This window comes from Tribolium castaneum, chromosome 8, assembly GCF_031307605.1.
Source record: "Tribolium castaneum strain GA2 chromosome 8, icTriCast1.1, whole genome shotgun sequence".
Lineage (NCBI taxonomy): Eukaryota > Metazoa > Arthropoda > Insecta > Coleoptera > Tenebrionidae > Tribolium > Tribolium castaneum.
This window is the reverse complement of record NC_087401.1, coordinates 10,814,374-10,839,323: the sequence shown is the minus strand read 5'-3', so window position 1 is coordinate 10,839,323 and position 24,950 is coordinate 10,814,374. Positions and strand designations below refer to the sequence as shown.

At 33.0% G+C, this 24,950-nt stretch overlaps 2 protein-coding genes across 2 annotated transcripts in view; both read right to left on the bottom strand.

Annotated features, from left to right (window-relative positions):
- Positions 1-21,881, bottom strand: part of Smr (Smrter) — a 43,737-nt gene extending 21,856 nt beyond the window's left edge. The window contains exons 1-3 of the mRNA XM_008197939.3: positions 21,018-21,881; positions 880-1,249; positions 197-825 (exon numbers count right to left, since the gene is read on the bottom strand). Of these exons, the coding sequence (XP_008196161.1) occupies positions 197-825; positions 880-1,249; positions 21,018-21,103 (1,085 nt within the window). The 5' untranslated portion in view covers positions 21,104-21,881. The remainder of the gene's footprint in view (positions 1-196; positions 826-879; positions 1,250-21,017) is intronic.
- Positions 21,882-22,572: 691 nt separating this feature from the next.
- Mks1 (Meckel syndrome, type 1) lies at positions 22,573-24,865 on the bottom strand. Its single transcript, XM_001813335.4, has 5 exons — positions 24,726-24,865; positions 24,304-24,681; positions 24,030-24,255; positions 23,448-23,981; positions 22,573-22,852 (listed from the first exon to the last, which is right to left on the bottom strand). Exons 1-5 carry the CDS (start codon positions 24,800-24,802, stop codon positions 22,616-22,618), a joined length of 1,452 nt encoding a protein of 483 aa, XP_001813387.2. The 5' UTR covers positions 24,803-24,865; the 3' UTR covers positions 22,573-22,615.
- Positions 24,866-24,950: the final 85 nt, after the last annotated feature.

Genomic DNA, 24,950 nt, shown 5'->3' with positions numbered 1-24,950 from the left:
TATGTTACATCACTGAATTCAGAAAAAAAATTTGACCCTTCGTGCCATTTAAAAAAATCAAATTAGCCATGAATTTTCAATATAAATGACGATAAAAATTTGAAAAAGCTCTCAAATGATGTTAAACCGTTCTGAAAATGTTTAACTGTATCCATATTTTTTAGCGACTGTATTATTTAGTCGTTAGTTTTCGTACCTTTCCTTATCCTCCCGTTGCTTTCGCAATTCGGGAAAAACCTTCTCGAAAAACTCGCGATTTTTCGCCTCCTTGGCCTTTCGTTTCGTACTGCCTTCAATCTTGTCGACTTTCCTCAGCCATTCTTGCATCAGCTTACTGTACGTTTCGGTCAAATAGGCATTTCTTGCGTCTTTTTCGGCATGTCTTCGCTTGAAATACTCCAAAAGTCGCTTTTTGAAAGCCATATGTTTCCGCTTGTTTTCGTGATACACAGCTGTATCACTCGGTTGATTGTAGAGCGGCCATTCGACTTTCGGTCCCAACGAATCCAACTTGGCATGCGCACTTTGTGCCTTCTTCCGATTCTCCGCATAGATCTTCTGCGGAAGACTTTGATGCTTCGGTTGTGCATCTTCTTCAACTTCGGATTTAACGGACGGCTTATTTGCAATTTCTTCCAACTCTTTTTCCTTCTTCTTCAAGATAGTTATCTGACTTTCGGCTTTCGCAATCTCACGATCGACCTTCCCGATCTGCTGGATCAGTTCGTCTTTGGTCGTGCGAAACGTCTGCTCCTCCTGCTGGAGGTGGTCGGGGAGGGTGGGGGAGATGGCCTCCACTTGGGGGTTGTAGGTGCCCGGCTGCTCCTTTAAAGCAATTTTTACGCACTGCCGACTTGTATACAGTATTTTTTCTCTTACCCTCGTATCGATCCTCAAAGGTTGTATGTTATCCTTGTGCTCCTGCAGGCGTATTTTCTTGATGGGCTGTTGTCCCTGGGAGACGCTGTCGAGATGGACGACGCCGGCGCCTCCAGGGAGGCTCTCCCGGGACCGTCCGCTCGCATATTCGGGATGGAGGAGGGAGATGCGTTGGGGGCGGTAGTCGCGATAACCGCCCGTGTAGATCGCCGTCCCCGGGGGGTACCGCTGAGACACTTGCACCTGACTGATGGTCGGGGGCTGCGATTGGGGGAGTTGGGGGGATGCGGGGTACGGGTAGCGGGCTGTTGTCGACAATGGCGAACGCGAAGGCTTGTAAATGTCCGTCGTGGCTTGACTGTGGTTCGGTCTGAAAAAAAACACGATTTTTTTCAACAAAAGTTGACATTTTAGTGAAATCTTATAAAAATCGTATCTTCCTTATTTTAAATATACACATTTGAAACAAAGACATTATACAGGTACTTTTTTACAGAAAATTTAATAATGTTATCAGCGATTTTTTTTAATCATTCGTTTAGCTGTAATAACATAAAGTTGTATTTTTTTAATGGGAATCATAGTTAGCTATGACATTTTCGAAAAGCTTATTTTTTCTGAACTCAAAACAATACAAATATAGTTTGATATTTTTATATATTTTGGATAAAAAAAATTTAAGTATTTGAAAGTAGTTGGCCATGGAAAATTTATTTCACATAAAAGGTGAGAATAATCTAGAAATTTTGTGAACAGTTATTAAAGTAAAAAATGTGAAATTATAAAAATAAGCTGTGTAAAGTTATTTTCAATTAAACAAATATAAGAGCGTAGCAGATTTTAATTACATAAAAAATGTTCAGAAAATTGAAAACGATGTGTCACTACCATTTGATGCCACTTTTTTATGATTTAATGAAGTGCAATGGAGGTGACGTTGATACTGTTGTGTATTTTTTTTATCGCAGATGGAATTTGATTTTGGTGTTTGGATTGACTTTTTTTTTGTAAAATAAAATTTTATTAAAACGCAATCATACAATGAATTAAGATTTTTCTTCTTCCGACATTTCATGTTTAAAATTAGAAAATAGAATGACAATGTAAGCTTGTCATTTTAAATATAAAAATAAATAATTTTTATTGTACGCAAAAATTCGATTTAATAATAATTTATTATGCTGTTTTTAAATTAATTAGGGTTTACAGGGTGATTCTTTTAGGGCCTACATTTAAACTATCTATCACACCTATCGCAAGTTCTTTAGTGAACAAGGCGTTAAAAATCGCGAGTTATTTGGTAGAAAACGAATTTTCCCCGCGCCCGAACTCGCCCGGACGTACCCTATGTGCACGTCTAAACAATTGAAGTTATTGATTTTTAATTTTTATTTATTTCCATGTCATGAATAAACATTAATAAACAACTTTTGACATTTCCAGTTTATTTTTATAAAAATGATTATCGGTTAATGGGGCAAACACGTAATATGTAACAAATGACAATGATTGTTGAGCTGATAAAGAACACAAAAGCGACATTTTTGGGATTTATTATAATTATTATTCAATTTTTTTACCGTAAATAAATAAATTTTTAATTGAAATTTCATTCCTAATGGAGTTTTTCCATGTTATTGCAAGTCGAGTAAATAAATACAGAAAAAAAAGTCTCGGAATAATAAACACGAATTTTGTTTTCCTCGCTTTTAAAAATAATCTTTGAAATGTATTGAAAAGTTTTTCCATCGACAAGAGCTTTTTATAGCGGATTTGTGCAAAAAACTTTCAAACACGAATCGATTATAAACATGGTGATTCTTTTAAGGTCTTCTTGCGTTATTTACACTTATTTCAATGGAAAGATTTTGGCAAAGATCAACTCGGAACTGTAACATTTTGCTTAAAATGTATTATTGTTCGCCTATTTCAAAGAATAAACTAGAAAATCGACTTTCAAATAGTTCAATTTTCGTCAGTTTTTTAAAAGAAAATTTTTTAAACCAAACAAAAAAGCTAAAAATTTGCTTCGCTCTTATTTTTTCACCGAAAAAAAAATGCAAAAGCAAAGCCGCAATAATTAATTTTTGCGTATTTTGATGGTAGCAAAAATATAAAAATCAATTAATATAGTGAAACCCCCCTTAATGAAAACCTCCGAATAACGGACACTTCTTCACAACGGACATTTTTGTACGAACGTAACAAAACTTATATTAAAATTTCCCACCTCCCAGTAGTGGACACCTCTCAACAACGGACAATTAAACGATTCCCCATCGGTGTCCGTTGTAGAGAGATTTTACTGTATACTATTTTTGCTCCAGTTTGATAGATTTAGAACCTTTTCCAATTATTAAATTGGACGATTTAATCAAAGCAAGAAAACCCAACTGCTAAATAAAGAACAAAATTCTTCATTTTCACCTATTTAATTGAATTCCGAGCATTTTTTGCTAAGAAAAGTCACTGAATATAAAAAAGTTAAAAACTAAATGCAAGTGAACTTAATTTTTAATTATCGGTTAAGAAAATATTCTACTAAAAAACTCGATTTTTACGGCGTTTTTCAAAAAAAAATCCCTACTAAAAGCGATAGAAGAAAAAAATAAAAAATAAAGTTTGAAATGCCTTATTTCCATTTAGTTCAATAGATTTAGAGTATATAACTCAAAGAATCTTGTATAATCAAATATTTTGCCAAACCAAAAAAACAATTAAGATCAAGACTGTTATTTTTATTTTTTGCAAAAAAATTAACTTAAAATTAAAAATTAACTTATTTAATTTTTACAGATTAAGTTCTAAAAAATAGCAATTTTGAGCCTAAATTGCATTATCTTAGCTTATTTCCTGTAATTCTTGCTTATGTGGTAAGATCTAGAGTCTTTTAAAAAGAAAAAAAAAGACGATCTGAACTTATCATATTTCTTTATATACAAGGTAATTCCGTTAAACTGGTTTCGGGGAAATATCAATATTTCTGGGCGTTTTAGACTAAACACCCTGTATCCTTCATATTTTTTAATCAGTTGAGTAAAAACAAAACACAACAACCAAGCCTGCCAACTAAATAACGAACTTTATTACGTATTTTTAGCACTTTAGAAAACTTAAAACTGCGAACACCCTAAAAGTGAATCGATTCGGCAATAAAACCATTAACTCGCCAAAAACTTTAAAAACTCGCATAAATTACCACGACTTTGTCACAAACAAACCAAATTCGTATTTTCGCAGTAAATATCACAATCTAAAATTAAGCCCCTCGACCTTTGACCCTCGTTCTCTTCCTCCTTATTGATCTAAAAAATCAAGTGAACCTTGATTCCAAATCTGGGCCCCAAGCCCATATGTTCCGAAATCGACCCAGATTCCATCGACCTTGAAATTTAGATAACCGTCTCGCCTTTCGTAATCCTGTACACATTTGTAATCAGCGCCATCTCGCCGGAAACCGGCGATCAATCGAATTCCAGGTACGTCCAGTCGTACCAACAGTTCATGACGAGAAAAAAAAACAACAAAAATTTTCCTAATCGGACAAAGCAATGACCCCCGAGATGGCCGTGAAGTAGGCGTGGCCACGCCACGTGACCCGTGCCGCATTGGTGGAAACGCGCGGCCATTACTGCCCTCGGGCGTGGTGGGAGCGCGTTGAAACAATAGGAAAATTTAGCACGGTGGAGTGGGGGCGGCGTTTTGTGAATGGTAGGCGGAGCTTAAACCCCACCGCTTTAGAACGAGACAAGAGATTGTTTTCCCAGTCTACTTGGAATTTTCGAGACGTTTGCTGACATTGCTGTTCGGTGCTCGAAGCAATTCGGTTGGGTTTTTGCTTCAGGCATCAAATTAATCAATTATTTTACGTAAGTACAACACTGTAGACACGCGGTTGTGTATAACTGATGCTGTCAAAATTAAAGAGAGAAAAAAGACGCTATTAAATTGTCGTTAAGTACATTAAATAAAAAAATTATAATAACAATAATAATAACATGACCTCCAACGACCATTAAAATTCCTCAATTATAAATAATGAGTAGAAAAAAATCAACAGTGTTGCCACAAACAGCTGGGACGTATGCCTAAATAAGGATACAACGATGAATGTGGCAACAAACTTGGCTGTGACACCAGAAATGGAAATTATGTTCCAAAACATGATAAAACATTGAAATATTGTTACGATTTTGCAGTCCGAGCCCGTAAACACAGCACACTGAGCTGGTTATTCCAGAGTTCATATTTTGGCCAAAATAAATCTTTACAATACGTGTCTACAGTGTGAAATAAAAGCAACGGTTCAATTTATATTTTTCTAATAAACGGATCTACAAAAATAAAAATCAGTCTTTTTTTGTAGAAAAAACACCCAATCCTTTCCCCAAATCAAATAAATTTTTCTCTAAAATAAAAAAACTCCTAAACACTTCATAATTTTTACTAAAAAAGGTTATTAATAAATAATTTTACAATATTTTTGCTCATGTTTTGGAGGATTTAATTGATAGATTTGAGCATAGCATAACAACAATTGCAAAATTAAACCTGGAATGCTTTATTTTCGCTTATTTAGGCTAATTTCAAGCATTGTTGCAAAAAATTTACTAAATCCCTCACGAAAAGACAAAATAAAAATCATATTGCAAGATTTATGTTTGAAATGTTTAATTTTAGCTAGTTTTGATCAATTTAGGAACTTTTTCATTAAAAAATCGATGAACTTCGACAGGTTATACGCAATTAATGAAAAATAATAGTAAAATGAAGTTTCATTTTTATTGTTACATTGTTTTAGATTAGATTTAGAGCGTTTTTGAGATTTTCCATTTTTTGTGTCATAATTAAAAAAGGCAACTGGAAAATTTTGCCCGAAATGTGTTATTGTCGATTATTTGAACGAATTTAAAAGCATTTTTCTATAAGAAACGCACTAAATTCAAAAGATTTTACAAAAAGAAGGAAATACGTTGCAAGTTCTGGTCTACAAAGGTTTAATTTTTTTATTTTAATTTCAATACATTTTTTTATAATATTGGATTATTGTCATTAGAAGTAAAAATTATAGTTTATGTGCCAAAGCTGTCTGGTAACATTTTAAACCTTCTTCTTTTTTTAATATTTGAATCCTAGATTGTAAAAACTATTTTAAAACACGTTTCCCATAGCAACGTGTTTTTACAATTTTAAAACACGCTTCCCATAGCAACGAGTTTTAAATTAAAATGTCCCAACAAAAAAAATTACTAACATACGGGTGTCCAGGTATGCGACTCGCATATGCTCGTTGCATAACGACAGCCCTCGAACTTTAAACTTGTGTTTTCGGACTCGTATTATTAATAACTATTATCCACAAAATTTGTAAAGAATGTGACAAAAAGAAACCGTCGATCTTCAAATTCCTCAGATTAATAAGATACTTCTACATAATAATGTTTATACTTCGTCATACATTCTTAATATTCTTCTCCTATAATAGTAAACCATATCTTATTCGATTTAGTGTAAGATGTACTGGTAAAATTTTGTGGAAATGCTTACTTAGACCCAAAAGCAAAAACGAAGAAAAAACAAATTAATTTGGAAATGCCCTACTTTCGCTCAATTTAGATAAATTGAGGGCGGTTTTTACCGAGAACTCAATAACTCGATAAAAAAAATACAAAAATTATTTCAAAATTCGCTGTTTTCGCTCTACTTTAAGACCTTTTTCATTTATTTAATTGAAAAATTACACCAAACCAATCAACTCAGTTGCAAAATTAAATGTTATTTATTTAGTCTAATTTCGAGCGTTTTTTAACTAAAAAAACTAAATACCCTGCTAAAAGTGAACGATTTTTGCATGAATAGTTAAAGTTTAGAAAGGTAAGAAGAAAATGCATTATTAATAGTAATTACCGTCTTTTTTAATCGTTTAAGACGATTTTATGTTGAAAAACTCTTTATTTTTGCTTACTATGGCACTGAAAACCATACTAAATGCGCAAGAAAAAAATACAAAATTAAATTTACTTTGCTTTAATTTTGTTTATTTCAAAGAATTTAGAGCGTTTTCTTAAGAATCTTAAGAATATTTAAATCTAAAGACTTTACGAAACCAAATTTGATTTTAACTAATTTAGAACAATTCAGTGTTTTGTTTATAGATAATCAATCAATTTTGCTTATTTCGAAGGAGTAACACCATTTTTTCTTCTAAGAAGAAGTTTTCTACATTCGAAAGATTTTACAAATAGTAGGCAGAAGAAAAAAATATACTCTATTTTTTATTTAAGAAAGAAACACTTCTTAATTAATAGCAATCCTTTTTCTGGTGAAAATAGTATATTAAAGTACAAATGGATATAAATACTTGCTTTATTTCGAGCACTCCGGCTACGCCGTCGTGCTCGAAAAATCGCGCATGTTTTAAAGACCAGTTATCGACGAATACTTTGTTATTTTTTTATTTATTTATTTATTTTTTTGAAATAATGTAATGGGAGATCAGTGTACCTTTCGTTGTCATGGAATTGATAGTCATTATAATAAAAAAATCATTAATAAGATGCCATTTATCTTGGGTTACTGATGTTGCCATGGGCACTTGATGTTTTCTCTAAATCACAGAATGTAGAAGATCGGATTTACTTTAAGAAAAACATCTCTACAGTGTGATTTAATATTTTTAATAAATAGTATAATGTGGTATAATAACATGAGATCGAAAATGTACTCGATTAGAGCAAGCCTTAAAAGTGAAGGGTAACTGTAGCCACATCTTATGCTATATAAAACCAGCACAAGACAACATAACTTCCAAAAATGTGGCCGTAAATAAACGGCTAAAATGTGGTTAAAGTTCCACAGGCACAGCTTGCTCAAAATCAATATACTTTCGATCTCATGTTATTTTATTTTTCAGCAAACTAAATGTCTGGCAAGTCTTTTTCAATTACTTGTGTAAAAAAAACACAAAATTCACCAACTTAGTCTCTATAATTGCATTTTACACCGAGCACTACCAACACAAAGAAAACGAAACTTTCATTGCCCTATTTTCTCCAATAAAACGAAATAACGGTAATCAAGGAAGTAATAAATACAAGTCATAGAAGACCACACAGAAACGAAATATTTTTTCTAAATATACATAACGACTTATTCTTCGCCCCACCCTGTATATTTATGTAAAATTAATCATTTTTTAATCGATAGCACCCTCTCCGTCAACATCTGCCATCATCCACACCTTTTTCAAATGTCAACGAACCGATAAAAAATACAATAAAGCATTTTCAACCGAATCTCACATTATTCTCCCTCTCACTCTCCCATATTACCCAATATTTAAATTTTACGAACGCAATTAATGAATGAAACACAATAAAACAATGAACTAACGACAAAATTAATTATCTTGTCTCAAACCGCAACAATTTCCCATACGTACTATCAGAACGAAAATCAAAATTTAAAAAACCCTTATCACTAAACCGTGTCCTTGGACGATTTATAAGCCACGTGTGCGAGTGAGACGGCACGAAACCGTCGAAAATTCCATCGAAATAACAATAGACGTAAAAAATCCGACAACACATCGCAGCAGCCGGTGCATACAGTCGGTTGCGACGTTGCCAACGTGCCTTGTACAACGTTGCCGATATGCGACGGCCGTGACAAGGGCAGTCCACCGTGCACGGTACATGAGAGAGACAAAAACATGTCGTATTTTTTTTCCCAGATAGAGTAGAGCGAGATGGAAGAACGACCTAGAGTGAAAGGAGCGTGCATCGCGGACGGCCGGGACACGAACAGTTGAAGAACGGTGAGGGTAGGACGCAGGATCGTAGACGGCCGGGCAAAAGCAAATGTCAATTATTACGAGCGAACCGGGAGAGGAAAGGAAAAAATGGAAATTGTTTGAGGGCACGAAAAATAACAAAGTTAAAAACGTGCCGCAAACCTCTGACTAATGCATTTTTTTTCGACAAAACCGCTTACTTGACGCAATGTGCGAAAAGCCACACTATATGAGAGATCAAGTAAAAACGCAGAGGTATTAGAAAATTGGTGCAACGGTGCATAATCATCTATTGTTCCTTGACGTCGCACTGTAGTGTGCAATTTTAAAATAACGGATTTTGATAATTATCGATGATTATTCGATGCACACAAACACATGTTTCCGGTTGTTGGGAAAAAATGCAAACCCTTCCGAACCCTTGTTGAATGTGTGACAAGAGAGGAGACGGAGGCGTCCTTAGACAAGGTCAGTAGCCCGAATTAAATTATCGACTTGCGTAACGAAACCCCACAATTATCTATTATTATTCCGGTCGAGTCCGGAGACTTTACTCGGACGGATTTCGCGAGTTTTTCGCCGAAAAATACACCAAATGATCAAGGAAATATTCAAGCACAATTTTTTTTCACAAAAATTCTAAATTGGAGTTGTTGTGAGAAGACCAAAAGTCCTTAGAAAATTTCTTGCAATACTGTATCAAGTGATTAAAAAAATTATAAATAAATAAATAACATAGGTCGTTGATTTTATTTTATCCGGCTCGAAGGACCATATGTTGTATTGAACTTAATACCGAGTTCTACCTCAATCAAATTATACGTATGAACATTCAGATTTGAAAAACTGAAAAACATTTCACATATGACTACAGTTAAATACAGTCGAAGTTCGACAATTTGAATAAGCAGTTGCCCGTAAAATATTTCGAGTTATTGAAAATCCATGTTACTAAAAATAACTGAAAAATGAAAGTTAACAAAATTCACTACACAAAAAATACATATTTTACAACAAAAAAGATAATTTGACATTACAAAGCACTCCGCAAAAAATATTATTTTGTGCAAAAAATTATTATACTCAAAGTGGAATGGTGAAGGAAAAAGAGAGGCAAATTCCGGTCCAAAATACACAACCAAATGATTAAGGAAATATTAAAGCACATTTTTTTTTTCACAAAAATTCTAAATTGGAGTTATTGTGACAAGACAAAAAGTCCATAGAAAATTTCTTGCAATAATCGGGTGATTAAAAAATATAAAAATATAAATAAATAAGTATCAATAAGAAATTATGTTTGCGTATTGAACTTAATCCCGTCCTATCCATAAATAAGGTCGTTGATTTTATCCGGCTCGAAGGACCATATATTAGTGTATTGAACTTAATACCGAGTTCTATCTCAAAAAAATTATATGAAGATTCAGATTTGAAAAACTGAAAAACATTTCACATACGACTACAGTTAAATACAGTCGAAGTTCGACAATTTGAATAAGCAGTTGCCCGTAAAATATTTCGAGTTATTGAAAATCCATGTTACTTAAAATAACTGAAAAATAAAAGTTAACAAAATTAATAGAATATCTTTCACTACACAAAAAATACGTATTTTTCAACAAACAAAGATAATTTGACATTACAAAGCACTCGACAAAAAAATATTATTTTGTGCAAAAAAAATATTATTAGACTCAAAATGGAATGGTGAAGAAAAAAGAGAGGCAAATTCCGGTCCAAAATACACAACCAAATGATCAAGGAAATATTAAAGCACAATTTTTTTCACAAAAATTCTAAATTGGAGTTATTGTGACAAGACAAAAAGTCCATAGAAAATTTCTTGCAATAATCGGGTGATTAAAAAATATAAAAATATTAATAAATAAGTATCAATAAGAAATTATGTTTGCGTATTGAACTTAATCCCGTCCTATCCATAAATAAGGTCGTTGATTTTATCCGGCTCGAAGGACCATATATATGTGTATTGAACTTAATACCGAGTTCTATCTCAAAAAAATTATATGAAGATTCAGATTTGAAAAACTGAAAAACATTTCACATACGACTACAGTTAAATACTGTAGAAGTTCGACAATTTGAATTAGCAGTTGCCCGTAAAATATTTCGAGTTATTGAAAATCCATGTTACTTAAAATAACTGAAAAATAAAAGTTAACAAAATTAATAGAATATCTTTCACTACACAAAAAATAAGTATTTTTCAACAAACAAAGATTATTTGACATTACAAAGCACTCGACAAAAAAATATTATTTTGTGCAAAAAAAATATTATTAGACTCAAAATGGAATGGTGAAGACAAAAGAGAGGCAAATTCCGGTCCAAAATACACAACCAAATGATCAAGGAAATATTAAAGCACAATTTTTTTCACAAAAATTCTAAATTGGAGTTATTGTGAAAAATCATAAATAAATAAATAACAATAAGAAATTATGTTTGCGTATTGAATTTAACCCCGACCTATCCATAGGTCGTTGATTTTATCCGGCTCGAAGGACCATATCTTGTATTGAACTTAATACCGAGTTCTACGTCAATCAATTTCACATTTCACATACGACTACAGTTAATACAGTCGAAGTTCGACAATTTGAATAAGCAGTTGCCCGTAAAATATTTCGAGTTATCAAAAATTCATGTTACCATAAATATTTGAAAAATAAAAGTTAACAAAACTGATAAAATATCTTTCACTATGCAAAAAATACATATCTTTAAACAAAAAAAGGCAATTTGACGTTACAAAGCTCTCGCCAAAAATATTGTTTTGTGTAAAAAAATATTATTAGACTCAAAGTGGTGGAGGAAATTTCGGTCCAGGATTCGAAATGTTAAGAAATTCGATTTATCGAAGTTCGACTGATCGAGTTATCAAATAACAAATATTAGGATTTCACGACATTCGGAAAAAAATCGGTGTAGTTACATCCACTTGTTTCAATGATTTTATGGAAAACCACCAATTTTTTAAACAAATACACAGCTTCAAATATTGCAAAACCTACGTATTTATATTTGCTATAAAAGTGTTACGTGATTTCACTTGAAAAATATGGATTGCTTCTTCGTACAAATAATAAAAAAATACATCAGAAATTGAACATTCAGTCTTCAACATATCTAATGTCAATAGCAAAAACTCGAAAAACCAAAGTTAATAAATATTATTATACCCAAGCAAAAAAGTGCCTTTTTTCAACCTTTTAGGCGAGTTTAATCAAAACATTTAATTCTTAAAATACCCAATAAACATTTATCTTGTTCAAAAATACTATACCATTGGCATTAAAGCCGGTATCACAAAGTAAAGTGGAAAATAAACAGATGGCGCCACCTTGAAGTGGCCAGAAAACTAAAAACTGCATTGTTTTCTTATTTTTGCCAGTTTTTTACTTTCCTCCATATTTACGTTTTTCAATTTTTTTTATTTAAACGGCTCCGGACTTACGTTTGCGTTTGTCTTTGTGTTTATGTCAAATTTTAACTTATTTCAAATTTTTTTTATACGTTTACATAGTTGACTATGTTGTGGTCCTTAATTTTACAGTTTAGCACTTTTTTGTTTATGTGCTTTCCTTTTGTTGTACTATTTTCTTTTTTCTGACAATTTTAACGTTTCCGTATTTACGTTTACGTATGAGTTCTCATAATCTCTTATTAATGTTTAAGTCATATTTTGCTTATTTCGTCTTTTTTATTTTTGTTTGTATTTTTTTTCAAACATTTTGTTTTTTTTTTAATTTGATACCCTAATTTTTCACCAAATTTTATACAAAAGCACTAAGTTAAAGTAAATAATGAAAAAATACATTAAAAAAAATTTTTCAAAAAAGCTTTTATTTGAGAGATGCATTACTGTAACTCCTTTCAAACGTTTTATAAATTTTAGAATACTAACCTGTAAATAAAATTATTCTCCTTTTATAGAAAAACATTGCTTTTTACTTTTTAGAGCGTCTTTTAAATAAAGTATTTTTTATTTTTTTTATTTTTTGGTTTTAATTTAATTATTGTGTTGATTTGTGCACTTGGTTAACGCTATGTGGTAGAAAACAGCTGTTAGCATTTGACAGCACATCCTACCCTTAGTTGTGTCTGTCATTCAAGATAAATGATTAAAAAAAATGCGACATTTCTTTGTAACAAAACTTAATGAAAATGATTAGGTATTAATATATTTCTATAACAGTGCCCCATTTAACCCCTTTAGGGAGTAATTAACTATATAGAATTGCATTGTCACGCAGATTACGTAAGTATGCAAAATTTCAATTCATTCGGATAACAGGAACGCCCTCAAATTTGGCTCGGAATATATGAAACAGACAGACAGACAACAAAGCAAGTTATATAAAGCTTTAAAAAGCGTGTAAATTGATTTTCCAGTTAGAAAATCCCATATTTCGGGAAATTCGGAAAAAATTGAATCAATTTTAAAATGACATTGTTTCACCATTTTTGACTCAAAACTCTACATTTTTCTTCATAAATCACGTCAAAAAATCACCAATTTTTCAAATAAAAATTTTTTCTTACGTAACCACAAGTACTTATTTTTTGACCTGCGGAAACATTAATACACCCTATAGCCATCATCAGTCACTCAATAAAATAAGATTTATACATGGGAAATAAAAGACAGGCTATAAATTAGCGAAAAAACTTGTCAAAAATTTCCCGGCTTGGCATTTATTCCCCTTTCACCTTTAACATCTGACTTGACAATTTATTTATGTCATCGTTATAAATATCAAAACCTGCCTCAAGTCAATTGTTAGCCACACATATAAACATTAAAAAAAATATTAATTATCCTATCATTAAGCAAGTCTAAATTTACTCAACAGCGCTAGTGTTGCCAACGTAACGTAAATATTATCACTAAATCGTATATCGCGAAGCTATAAATGAAAATCGTTGAAATTTGGAAGTCACGTGACGTGTGGTGATTGACGCGTAAGTAAATAACGTCCGTAAAAATAAACACTGTTTTATCTATTGTCGGTTACGCCATTTATTTTTTTCTCTAAACTGTCACCACAAAGTTCGATAATTATTAATGTTTGCAAGCCAGAAGAAGAGAAATAAGCTAAAATAATCAATCAAAACGTTATCTTATCAGCGTTATCTTTATTATTCATATCTAGTCGTTTCGCAAGCGCGAGTAAATACAATAATGGAATTGATTTGAGAAAAGTGTAAACATAACTTGGCACACAAAGACTGGATCTGTTATTATCCCTCTTTGTCTAACTCGAAAAATCTCTATTAATCGATCCTTGTCTAACCGTTACCAAAAAAAATTGTCCATCATTAAATAAAACACAAGGGAAGAAAATATATTATTTACGCCGCGTTAAGTATTAATCAACTAATTGCCAGACAGCTAATAATAATTCAGGGTTCAAAAATTGATTTTATTATACCGTGTGATTCATAAAAAAATAATAATGGGCCACACTGAGTGATAAGAGCGTATTTATCGCACGAAAATGCGGTTATCGTCAAGCTCATATTTTTTTGTTACCAACTGAAAAAAAAAACAATGTAGGAAGAGGTGCATTTGACCCTCATTTCCGTAACCTTGAAAACACCGAAAAAAAATCGCATCGAACGCGGAAACGGCCGCCATATTTGCCTATCCTTGAAAGAGCAAATAGAAGAAAAAAAAACACAGACAATCGTGTGCTATTGAATCATTCCGCGTGTGTAGGTGGGATTTTTTTCCCCCGTTATTGTGGCAACAGTGCGCAATTAAGGCGCATTCAGACGCGGACGACGCGACGTTCGATTTCCTGTTGATGCGTTGCTAACACGGACGAAACGTCGCACCTGTCAAATGGGGGACCCGCATGACGCGATTTTTGTGATTTCGTTTTGTTTTTTTTTTAATTGAAGATGATTCTTTTTCACAGGAAATGATCTCACATTTACCTATTTTTGGAAAAATTGGAGGGAAAAATGCTGATTTGACGCGAGATGTTTTTCGGTGATGTCATTTCCGACAAAAGCGTAATAAAATACGATTGTGACGACATTAATGATAGCACAATATCCGCAAAATAGATCCGAAAGTAGCTTTTATTTTATGATGGTCTAGTTGGGTTTGTAGTTTTCGGTTTCACCGGAAATGAAATGAATTCCATTTTTCTACAAGAGTTTGAAAGAATTATTGAACATTTTTTTAACATTTAAAATAATTTCACGTAACTTTACGCAATTTTTATCAAACGTTTGATTTTTTGGAGATTTTACTTTTGTGAATACGTCCTGAAAAGCAACTAGATTTTTTATTAAACACGTGACAATAATAATTTCGTCATTATTTCTAATCATCAGCGTTTATTATGTATTTCTTTTTGTTGGTAACATTTTAAGCCTTCTTTTTAATACCTGAGTCCTAGGTTATTATATTATTATATTATATTTTATTGCCAAATAAAATTGTTATAAATAAACACTATTTTAAACACGTTTCCGATAGCAAGGTGCTTTCACTATTTTAAAACACGCTTCCCATAGCAACGTGTTTTAAATTCCAACAAAAAAAATTGAAAACGCTTAAAATTCTCGGGTGTCCAAGTATGCAACTCGCTTACGCTCGTTGCATAACGACAGTCTTCGAACTGTAAGCTTGTGTTTTCGCACTCATATTATTTAATAACAATTTTTTAATTTCAAGGTTTTTTTATTAACTTTACCTCAATTTCTCTTTTTTTTTATAAATAAAATCAATATTTTTCGTTTTTACCATGTTTTAAAACCATGTGTGAGTCAGTTCGCCACATTAAATCCAAATTTGTGGTTTTTATTACATAAATGTCCAAATTTATTATTTATTAGTCAGGATCTTAGTTTGTAAAGTTGTTTAACAACATTTTAAAAACGTCTTGTAGATTTTTTTATTTTATTTTTCGAGTGAATATTTATATTTTAAACTTTCTAGATCTTAATAATTTGAGATTGTAAAAAAATAAAAAAGATAAAAACATAATTTTTCATATTCTAAAACAAAACATGGCTTTATTACTATTAACTTGTTAGAACAATTCTTTTTTTATAAAATTTCAGAGCAATATTGTCAGAACAGTGCTACCAACCAATAATTATGTAAAAAGAAAATAGTAATAGGTATGCAGATGTCTAAAAAAACAACTAATTATGGAAACTACATTCTTTTGAGCTGAATTTTATATAAAAATGTAAAAAAAAAAGTCAAAAATCGAATAAATATTTCATAATCTAACAAAACTACCAAAATGCTCTAAAGTTTATACATAGTTTAATACTCTCAGTAAAAAAATTGACTGGTTATTAAAAAATAATTTCACGTAACTTTACGCAATTTTTATCAAACGTTTGATTTTTTGAAGATTTTATTTTTGTGAATACATTTTGAAAAGTAACTAGTTTTTTTATTAAACACGTGACAATAATAATTTCGTCATTGTTTGTAATCATCAGCGTTTATTATGTATTTTTTTGCTGGTAATATTTTAAACCTTCTTTTTAATATCTGAATCATATGTTGTTAAAAACACTGTTTAAAAACACGTTTCTCATAGCAACGTGTTTTAAATTCCAACAAAAAAAATAAAAACGCTTAAAGTTCTCGGGTGTATAGATATGCAACTCGCATACGCTCGTTGCATTAAACTTGTGTTTTCGCACTCGTATTATTAACAACAATTTTTTAATTTCAAAGTTTTTTGTTTTATCTCAATTTCTTTTTTATAATTAAAATCAATATTTTTCGATTTTACCATGTTTTAAAACCATGTGGGAGTCAGTTCGCCACATTAAATCCCAAATTAGTAGTTTTTATTACATAAATGTCCAAATTTATTATTTATTAGTCAGGATCTTAGTTTGTAAAGTTGTTTAACAACATTTGAAAAACTTCTTGTAGATTTTTTTATTTTATTTTTCGAGTGAATATTTTTATTTTAAACTTATTGCTTTCTACATCTTAATAATTTGAGTTTATAAAAAAATAAAAAAAAATTAAAACATAATTTTTCATATTCTAAAACAAAAAATGGCTTTATTATTTATTTATTTATTTATTAAGTTGTTAGAACAATTCTTTTTTTATAAAATTTCATAGCAATATTGTCAGAGCAGTGCTACCAACCAATAAAAAATATGTAAAAAGAAAATAGTAATAGGTATGCAGATGTCTAAAAAAAGAACTAATTATGGAAACTACATTCTTTTGAGCTGAATTTTGTATAAAAATGTAAAAAAATAAAGTCAAAAATCCAATATATATTTTATAATCTATCAAAATTACCAAAATGCTCTAAAATTTATACATAGTTTTAAATACTGTCAGTAAAGAAACTGACTGGTTATTAAAAAATAGTACTAGAAGAACAAAAAAAAAACAATTTTTACGCATTCTATTGCTTTTATATTTTGAAACACAAAAGTATAAAAGAATAAAAAATCCAAATAAACGGAAAACAAATACAAATAAAAACATTATTTTCAAAACTACCAAAATGCCCTAAAGTTTATACATAGTTTTAAATACTGTAAAAAAACTGATTGATTATTAAAAATTGGATTAGAAGAAAAAAAACACTTTTTAAGCATTTTGTTGCTTTTATATTTTGAAACGTTGGGTAATAAAGTATAAAAGATTAAGAAAGTCCAGATAGTTTATAAATGGAAAACAAATACAAATAAAAACATTTTTTTTAGTTTTTTTAATTCGAAAAATAGGCAAAACCAATTTTTGCAAAATCTTAAAAATAAACTACGAATAAAACGCATAAAAAATCCACACGTCGTTAAACGTAAATAAATAAAGATGACAAAATGGAAAGGAAATTTAAAAAAAAGTAGAAAACAATTAAAAATCGAAAAATGTGATTAATTTTAACAATTTCTATCAAAAATCAAATTCATGAGCAAATTTCGATTAAAACATTTAGAATGCGAAATAAAATTTTTGATCAAAGTAGCCTATAATTTTAAAATTAAGTTGGCAACAACTAATAATATAAAAACTAAAGACTTGTCAATTTTCACGCGTTGCCAACTTAAATTAAGTCTTGATCTATTGTTATTTTTTAATTATATTTTTAAAAACTAGCAACTTATTTTTAGTTTCTCAATTAAGACAGAAAAACCATAAAACTTCTTATCACTAAACCCCCCTAATAAATTATTATCAACACCATACGACAAATTTTATCGTTTGTATTTCGAATTGAAATTTCTATTTTAAAGAAACTTGAAAATACTTTTCTATAAATAAATCAGTCAAAAAAAATTGTAAATACGTTCGTTGGCCACGAAACTGACATTTCCGATTTTTCCTCAACCCACACACACACCATCAAATTAGACGCAATTTACTTAATTATAATTAGCAAAAATTAAACCAATGTCTGGAAAAAATCACAACACGTGTAAACAAAAAACTAATCATTCCAGAGCTCGCTTTGACCGCCTTTAAACCGTAAATAATTTTCATCTCGGCAGGCTTTGCACGGCGTCGAGTCGTCGACAAAATGTCGGCCAACTCTTGCACAGCTTTGTACAAAACGTACGATTTTTGCACCTTTCGTTGGAAATTCGTAAAAATCGGATCGCCTTTGATTAAAAAACAAGTGAAAAAAATATATAATCCCTCTCTCTTTTTCTCTCTCACGTGCAATTCCTTTCATTTTTTTTTCATTTTGTAATAATTTGATATTCCCCGGGTTGCTGGCCTACTTGATCCGTTCGAGTGATTCGTTTACGGAGGTGTAATTAATTGAATTTGAAGAGTGAAACAACGAAACGATACAACAAAATGGCCGCCGACGCGTATTTTTAGTGTGTGAGTGGACGAGAAAAATTTTTATTTTTAAATTGAACCTACAAATAAATTACGTTTCAAAACAACAATTTCGTTAGTTGTATGACGTAACGAAAAGGGTAGTTTCTTGTCGTCGGATTGGCATTACTCATAGCCGCCTCTGCGACAAAACTCGTAATCAAATTTTAATAACCAATTGTGTACAATTTCTAAAAATAAAATTTGTACTCAAATGACACACTGATCTCCATGCTTAATTGGGAAAGAAAAATTGCTTCAATTTCAAGTTTTTCACACAAAATAACTACGATTTTCAAGCTTCGTTAGTTGCAATTTCGATCGATCTTTCAATAAAAAATATATATAACCCACCATAAAATATGCAAGAGGCTTGGAATGAGGACATAATAACACGTTCACAACAAATGCCAGTTTTAAAATATTAAAACGGAAAAGGTATTAGAATAAAATAATTATTTTCAAATAACGTTAGGTGAATCACGTTTTCGGTGTTAAAATGACTCACTGATTATATGGCGAAATAATTTTTGTAAGGTTGGTAGTCACGCCAAACGTTAAAACTCCCAGTCATACAAAAATTAAAAAAAAAATTTCAGGCTTCCTATTCATTCAATGCTGAAATAATCATTTCAGCATTATATTTGTGTGGTTGGTAAAATCACAAAAAGGATTTATAAAAGAATCTAAAGATTTCTAATCCAGAGAAAGGTTTTAGAAAAGAGTCTGAGAAGAATCTTAAAAAAAAGAGATTAGTGAACGAAACTTAAGAAGAATTTTAAAAAGACGTAGTTTAAAAGAAAATCTGAAGAATGTAGAAGAAATATTTATAAAAAAATTTGGGTAGAGCGTAAAAAATTATGACTGTAAAGAAGAATCTACAGAATAATTTATAAAAAAAATGTAAAGTTGAGGTTATAAAATAATCTAAAAAAGAGACTGGATTTTAGATCTAGAGACGGTTTTATCAAATAATTTGAGAAAAATTCTAATTTAAAAAAAAAAGAGTTTTTGAATAGAATTAGTACAAAAGAATGCGAAAAAGTAATAAAAAACATTCTAAATAAAACTGCAGAAAGGGACAGAGTGGAATCTATAGAAGAATTTGAAAAATGTCGAAAAAATGTTTATGAAAGAATTTTTACAGTTCTATAAAATATTTCTATATAAAAATCTAGACAACAATTTAAAGCTAAGTTTATAATATTTACTATAATATTAATTAGAAACTAGTGTTGAGATCTACAGATGGCTTAGAAAGGAATGGGAGAAGAGTGTTAGAAAAACCTAGAGACGCAAGACAAAGAAATAATTTAGGAAAATTCTAAACAAAGCTATAGAAATATTTTGAATAAAGTACAAAATAATTGTTAAAAACGTATGGAGAAGAATTTAGAAACGATTCAAAAAGTGGATATATAAGGTAAGTTGAGAAAAATTCTATTTTTGGAGCAGACAATCTAAAAAGAGTTAAAAAAATGGTAAAAAGAAAATTATAATAAAGTAAAAAAATGTTTTAATTTTTCTATCCGTCTAACTGTTGAAGTTATCATTTAAGCATTTTTTTTTACTTGTGTCATTGGTACAACTGCTAGTGGCTACTGATTAGTGATTACAATGCTACCAACCGTTAAAATTTCTTCCAAATCCAAATTAAAACAAAAATTTAACAAACTGGTGCAATTCCCCCTTTTATAAAGTTGGTAGCAGTGTCAATGCTTACTTAGCAGTGCTACCAACTATTACAAAAACTATCAGGAAAAAACCGCTTTGCGGAAACTAAATCCTTAATTATTTTTAATTTAGAAAAAATAGCTGCTTTGATAACGAAATTAGCAATGTTTCTTCAATTAGTGATACAAATATTTTTCAATACTACCAACCGTCCAAAAGACCCTAAAACCGGTATTTACTAAAATACTTTCTGTTAGCACAGTTTATTAATGAATTGTTAAAGTAGTCGAGAATTTTAACGGTTTTGAAGCAATTTTGTGACTTTTCCATGTTTGAAAGACTAAAAACCGTCGGAAAACAAACACATGTTAATTGCTGGACTAAAACTTGTCTCTAAAACCTCTTTTATACCTCAAATATCGTGCTAAAAAAAGACGACAATTCGAATTTCTAGAAGAAATCACAAAATAAGTATTTGATGAGTGATAAGAAAACTTCATGTAGTGAAAGTATTAAGAAAATTTCAAGCAATAAAATCATTAAAATTATGATAATTAGGCGATTTTGGGGAAATTTCGTAATTCCGAGCTCAAATAAAGCGTAATTAGGGCAACGTGATTAGGTTTTTGGGTACTTTAGTGTTGGAAATTCCGTTATTTTGGTTAGTTTTGCGTGACGTTTGGCGACGGATGTCGGCATGGCACGCTTGATTTTTTGCAAAATTTTCACCATCGTGGTTGTTGCCAACTTGTGGTAATAGAAATCCCTACGTTTTCGTGGTGTTTTGTCGCCTTCGTGGGGGCTACTCACCTATGATTCTGGGGTTGTCTTTGCGAATATGACATTGTCGGAGTTTGTACAGGCCCATGTTCAATTCTCACGGAATGTATTTCCATATCATATACATTTACGCCGAAAAACTGGTGATTTTCTCAATTCATGAACACACTGTATAACCGCCACTGTATTGTCCGGCCCCCACTGATTTCACTCTGCCCCCCATATTCTGCACGCACTCAGACACTGGAAATTGGGAAAACCACCCCCGATTTTACATGGTATGCCAGGCCACCGCGATCGCAACGGAGAAAGTAGCTGGCGCGCGCTTGGCCACGTATGTAGCGACGAAGGGCCCCCCGGGTGTCTCAGCGCACATGAATCGGGCAAAAGCACCAAATTGGGGACAAAAACGCGCTTTTCGGGGGCGAAACGTGGCCGATCGTCGATTGTTGACGCAGGGTGGTTGACACACACGCACTTGACTGGGGGGGAAATAACGCGAAACACAGCACAGGGTGGGTTATTTCGGGCCGAATTTACGCTTTAAACACTCGGAACACTATTCTATAATATAGATACCGCCATAACCCGACATCTTGGTTAAACTTCGAAGCTGAAACGAAAACAGGTCCGGATGAGTCGATCTTTTCCAAAGGGGAGGACGCATACTACAAGCGAGATGAAGCTAGACGCTGGCCGCTACTATCACCGACACACCGCCCTCCGTCTCACTACGGCCAAAAACCGACAATTTGGCACAAAACCGCACTAAACCAACGCCAGATTCACCAAAAACAGCCAAAAACAAGCACTCGTGGCGAATTTGGGCCAAAAGCGGGCCCGGAATCGGCCAAAATCGGCCGCAAAGCCAAGCACAACAAAGCACGGTAGGTCGCGACTCGCACCGGACGCACAATACGGTTTAGTGTATTCCGGTTTCATTTTTACCCGTACTGGCAGTGGGTGCGAGAGAGACGGGCGATTTTAGACTGTTATATTAAAGGGGATATGCCAACACGACGACGAAAAAATTACGGCTTAAATTGACTCGTTTTTCGCCCAAAATAACAACAATGTACACGTTGGTACGCCTGGCCCCAATCCCGACTTGGGGAAGTACCAACACAATTGCAAAAACTACCAAAAAGAAAAAAGAGTTGCCATGGCCGCCTTATCGATCCGGTCACAAATAGACGAATTGTTTAAAAATTGAAATTATTAGTCACGTGACGAGAGAAATTACAGGAATGGATTTTATCGATGGCACCCCCGAAGGAGCGACGTGTCAATGACTTGCAAAATAGGCGACTGTGTTACAATTTGAGACAGGTTCATGAACGGGGGACGCGTGGCAACAGGGCGGCCGTGCCACGGGGACCTCGCTAAGACTCGAGCGGCACTTGAGCCCCCCAGAGCATCCCAAAAGACAGAGGGGTGAACTGGAAGCCAGTTCCAGGCACACCATGGGGCCAAAGCCCAAACTTGGGGCTAAAACATGGATAAAGACAGCCCGAAGTCGCCCGATGTGACCCGAACCGGTCCGATCGTCCCTCGCCCAGATATATCGATTTTGGTTTATACCTAGTGCGGCGTTGCCACGTTTATTGATTCTCAAAATAAAACAACAATTATAAAAATTTCCGGGCCGCAATCATGTTTTTTCGGGCCCTTTTGAACGCTTGGAGCACTTGCTCCACGCTTTTGACCAAACTTGACGAGTTCAATTTTTCGAAAATTTCCAAATTTTCCTCGGAATTTTCTCTGTATTTGTCCAGAAACGCCTGGCTTTGATGGACGACGTGAACGGTCACGCTGATCAGACCGGTACCAACCGTGTTAGTCCCATATTTATTTAAAACAGACCCCTGGAAAAAAAATTTCCTTAGATAAGCTCGCCATTTTAAGCTGAGCTTAAACTGCAGTGTTGCTCAGCTAAGCCGCGCTGAACTTAACTTTGCGGTTGGTAGTACTGCACGCTTGCGCACTTATGACAGTTCTGATTTTAAAAAGTTAGGTTAAGATTCATTAATGTCACCATTTATCAATATTTCGGTACATTGTAGCAATAATATCGTTATAATAAAAATCTTATGTTTAAAAATGTATCAATAAAATGCGGCATTTATTTATTTCATGTTTAAAAATTTGTCCTACAATAAAAAAAATACTGATAAAATATATTGATGGAATAAGAATAAGTGAATTATTATCATTATACTTTTTTTGCTGTTTTTTTTTTCATCCAATGCAAGCAAGTAACTTTTTGCTTTCTAGTGTTAGTTTATACTATTGAACAAAATTGACCAATTTCAACAAAATTATAATGTTATCTACAATAATAATTTATTAAAAATATTAGCAATAAGCCGAGGTTTAGTTAAACCTAACCTAAATGAGCAACACTCGGTGTCGGCTTAAGCCCGCTTTAAGCCTTAGTAACCTTTCATTTAGTCAACTCACATCGTAATGTTTCGGTAATCCCACCCAAGTCAAGTCACCATAGCTTGAACAATCGCCAATAAAAAACCGGCGTAACTGACCGGAAATCCGGTCGGGGATTAACCGGAAACATTGTAGGTTAAACCGGTAATTCCCCGGCTTGGCAACGGGCAAGGCCTTATAAGTCAGCCCTTCAGTCCTATACCGACTCCAAGTGTCCTTCGAAATAACCTCAAAGTAGATATAAGGGCACTTGGGGATTCCCCTTTTGCCCAAATCCTCGATATTGTACTCTAACGTAACGTCGAAAACGTGCCCGAAATGGGCCAAACCCTCATCGCCAGTCACGTGACACGTTTGCGTCACGCCCTGCAGTTGCGATTGGTCAGTCGGGGACCAATCCGACGGCAAGTCGATGAAATACTGGACGTAGATTGGTCCATACTCGAAATATTGCGCCCACGCGAGTTCCATGAACAAATGAACGGCCAGTTTGTTTTTGGCGGGAAGTTTGAAACTCAAACATTTCAAAAGCTCGGTTTTGTGGCCATTTATCTGCAAATTCTTTAAATAAGATAAATTCGGGGATAATACAACACACACTTTTCGGATTAATTCTTTTTCGCGACGGTGGGCTTCCTCAGGCATTTGGGCCGAAACGTTCTCAAGGAAATAGTGATATTTGCGAATTGTGGCGCCTTCAAGTCGGATTAAATACGGCTGGGATTTGGTAAAGTCGGGGTTAATTGATAATATTTTGTACTTCCGGTCGTATTTAACGACACACAGGACTTGTTCCTGCTTGAGCCAAGTCGAATCGATGTATTCGCTACGAACAAATCGCTTTATAGTCACTCGGACGTTTCGGGGGAATTACCCGAGGTCCGCCATGATGTACATGACCTCAAACTCGTAATTATGACCAATGGGATTTCGCACTGCTGCCACAAGTGACTGGCCGTAGTCGTACCCCTGGCCATTTTCGTCGCAATTTTCGCGGAAATTGTCATTAACTTCCTGTTTGAGGGCAAAATCGTCGTCATTGGTGTACGAAAACAGGTCAAAATGCGCCTCAGTGTGTGATTCCCCGACGTCCGAATGGTACTTTTTCTCCAGATCTGTGATACAGTTTTTTTCGTCCTTGTAGTACTCCCTTTCTGACTTGCTGAAGCATTTCTGTTGCCAGGCGAAGTCTTTCTGCTCCCAACCGTCCGAATCCTCGCCAGTTAAATCCCCCACTTGGCGCAACTTCACTCTTGAACCTTGAACTTTAATTGTGTACGTAGTGTCTTTACTTACCTTATTTTCAAGTTGGTGATGTCATCCGAGCACCTGTAAATTGCCGTGTATTTGACCAAAGTCTCCTCCTGACTCATTTTAAGTGTTTTACACGTGAATCACAACAATGACGTTAGCCGCGCGCCATTTTTCAAACCTGCCAGGCGCGGAATTCCCCCAGTTGGGCCCAAAGTTACCAAAACATAACCGTGTAATGATAATTAACAAAACAAAAGTGATAATAAT

What these genes read in the sequence shown, in the direction of transcription:
- Mks1 (XM_001813335.4), bottom strand. Translation starts at nt 24,802, where the DNA reads ATGAGTCAGGAGGAGACTTTGGTCAAATACACGGCAATTTACAGGTGC. An exon ending in AAAAAGAATTAATCCGAAAA is followed by an intron (nt 23,982 to 24,029) that starts GTGTGTGTTGTA and finishes AAGAATTTGCAG; the next exon opens with ATAAATGGCCACAAAACCGA. An exon ending in GATTACCGAAACATTACGAT is followed by an intron (nt 22,853 to 23,447) that starts GTGAGTTGACTA and finishes TTTTTTTTCCAG; the next exon opens with GGGTCTGTTTTAAATAAATA.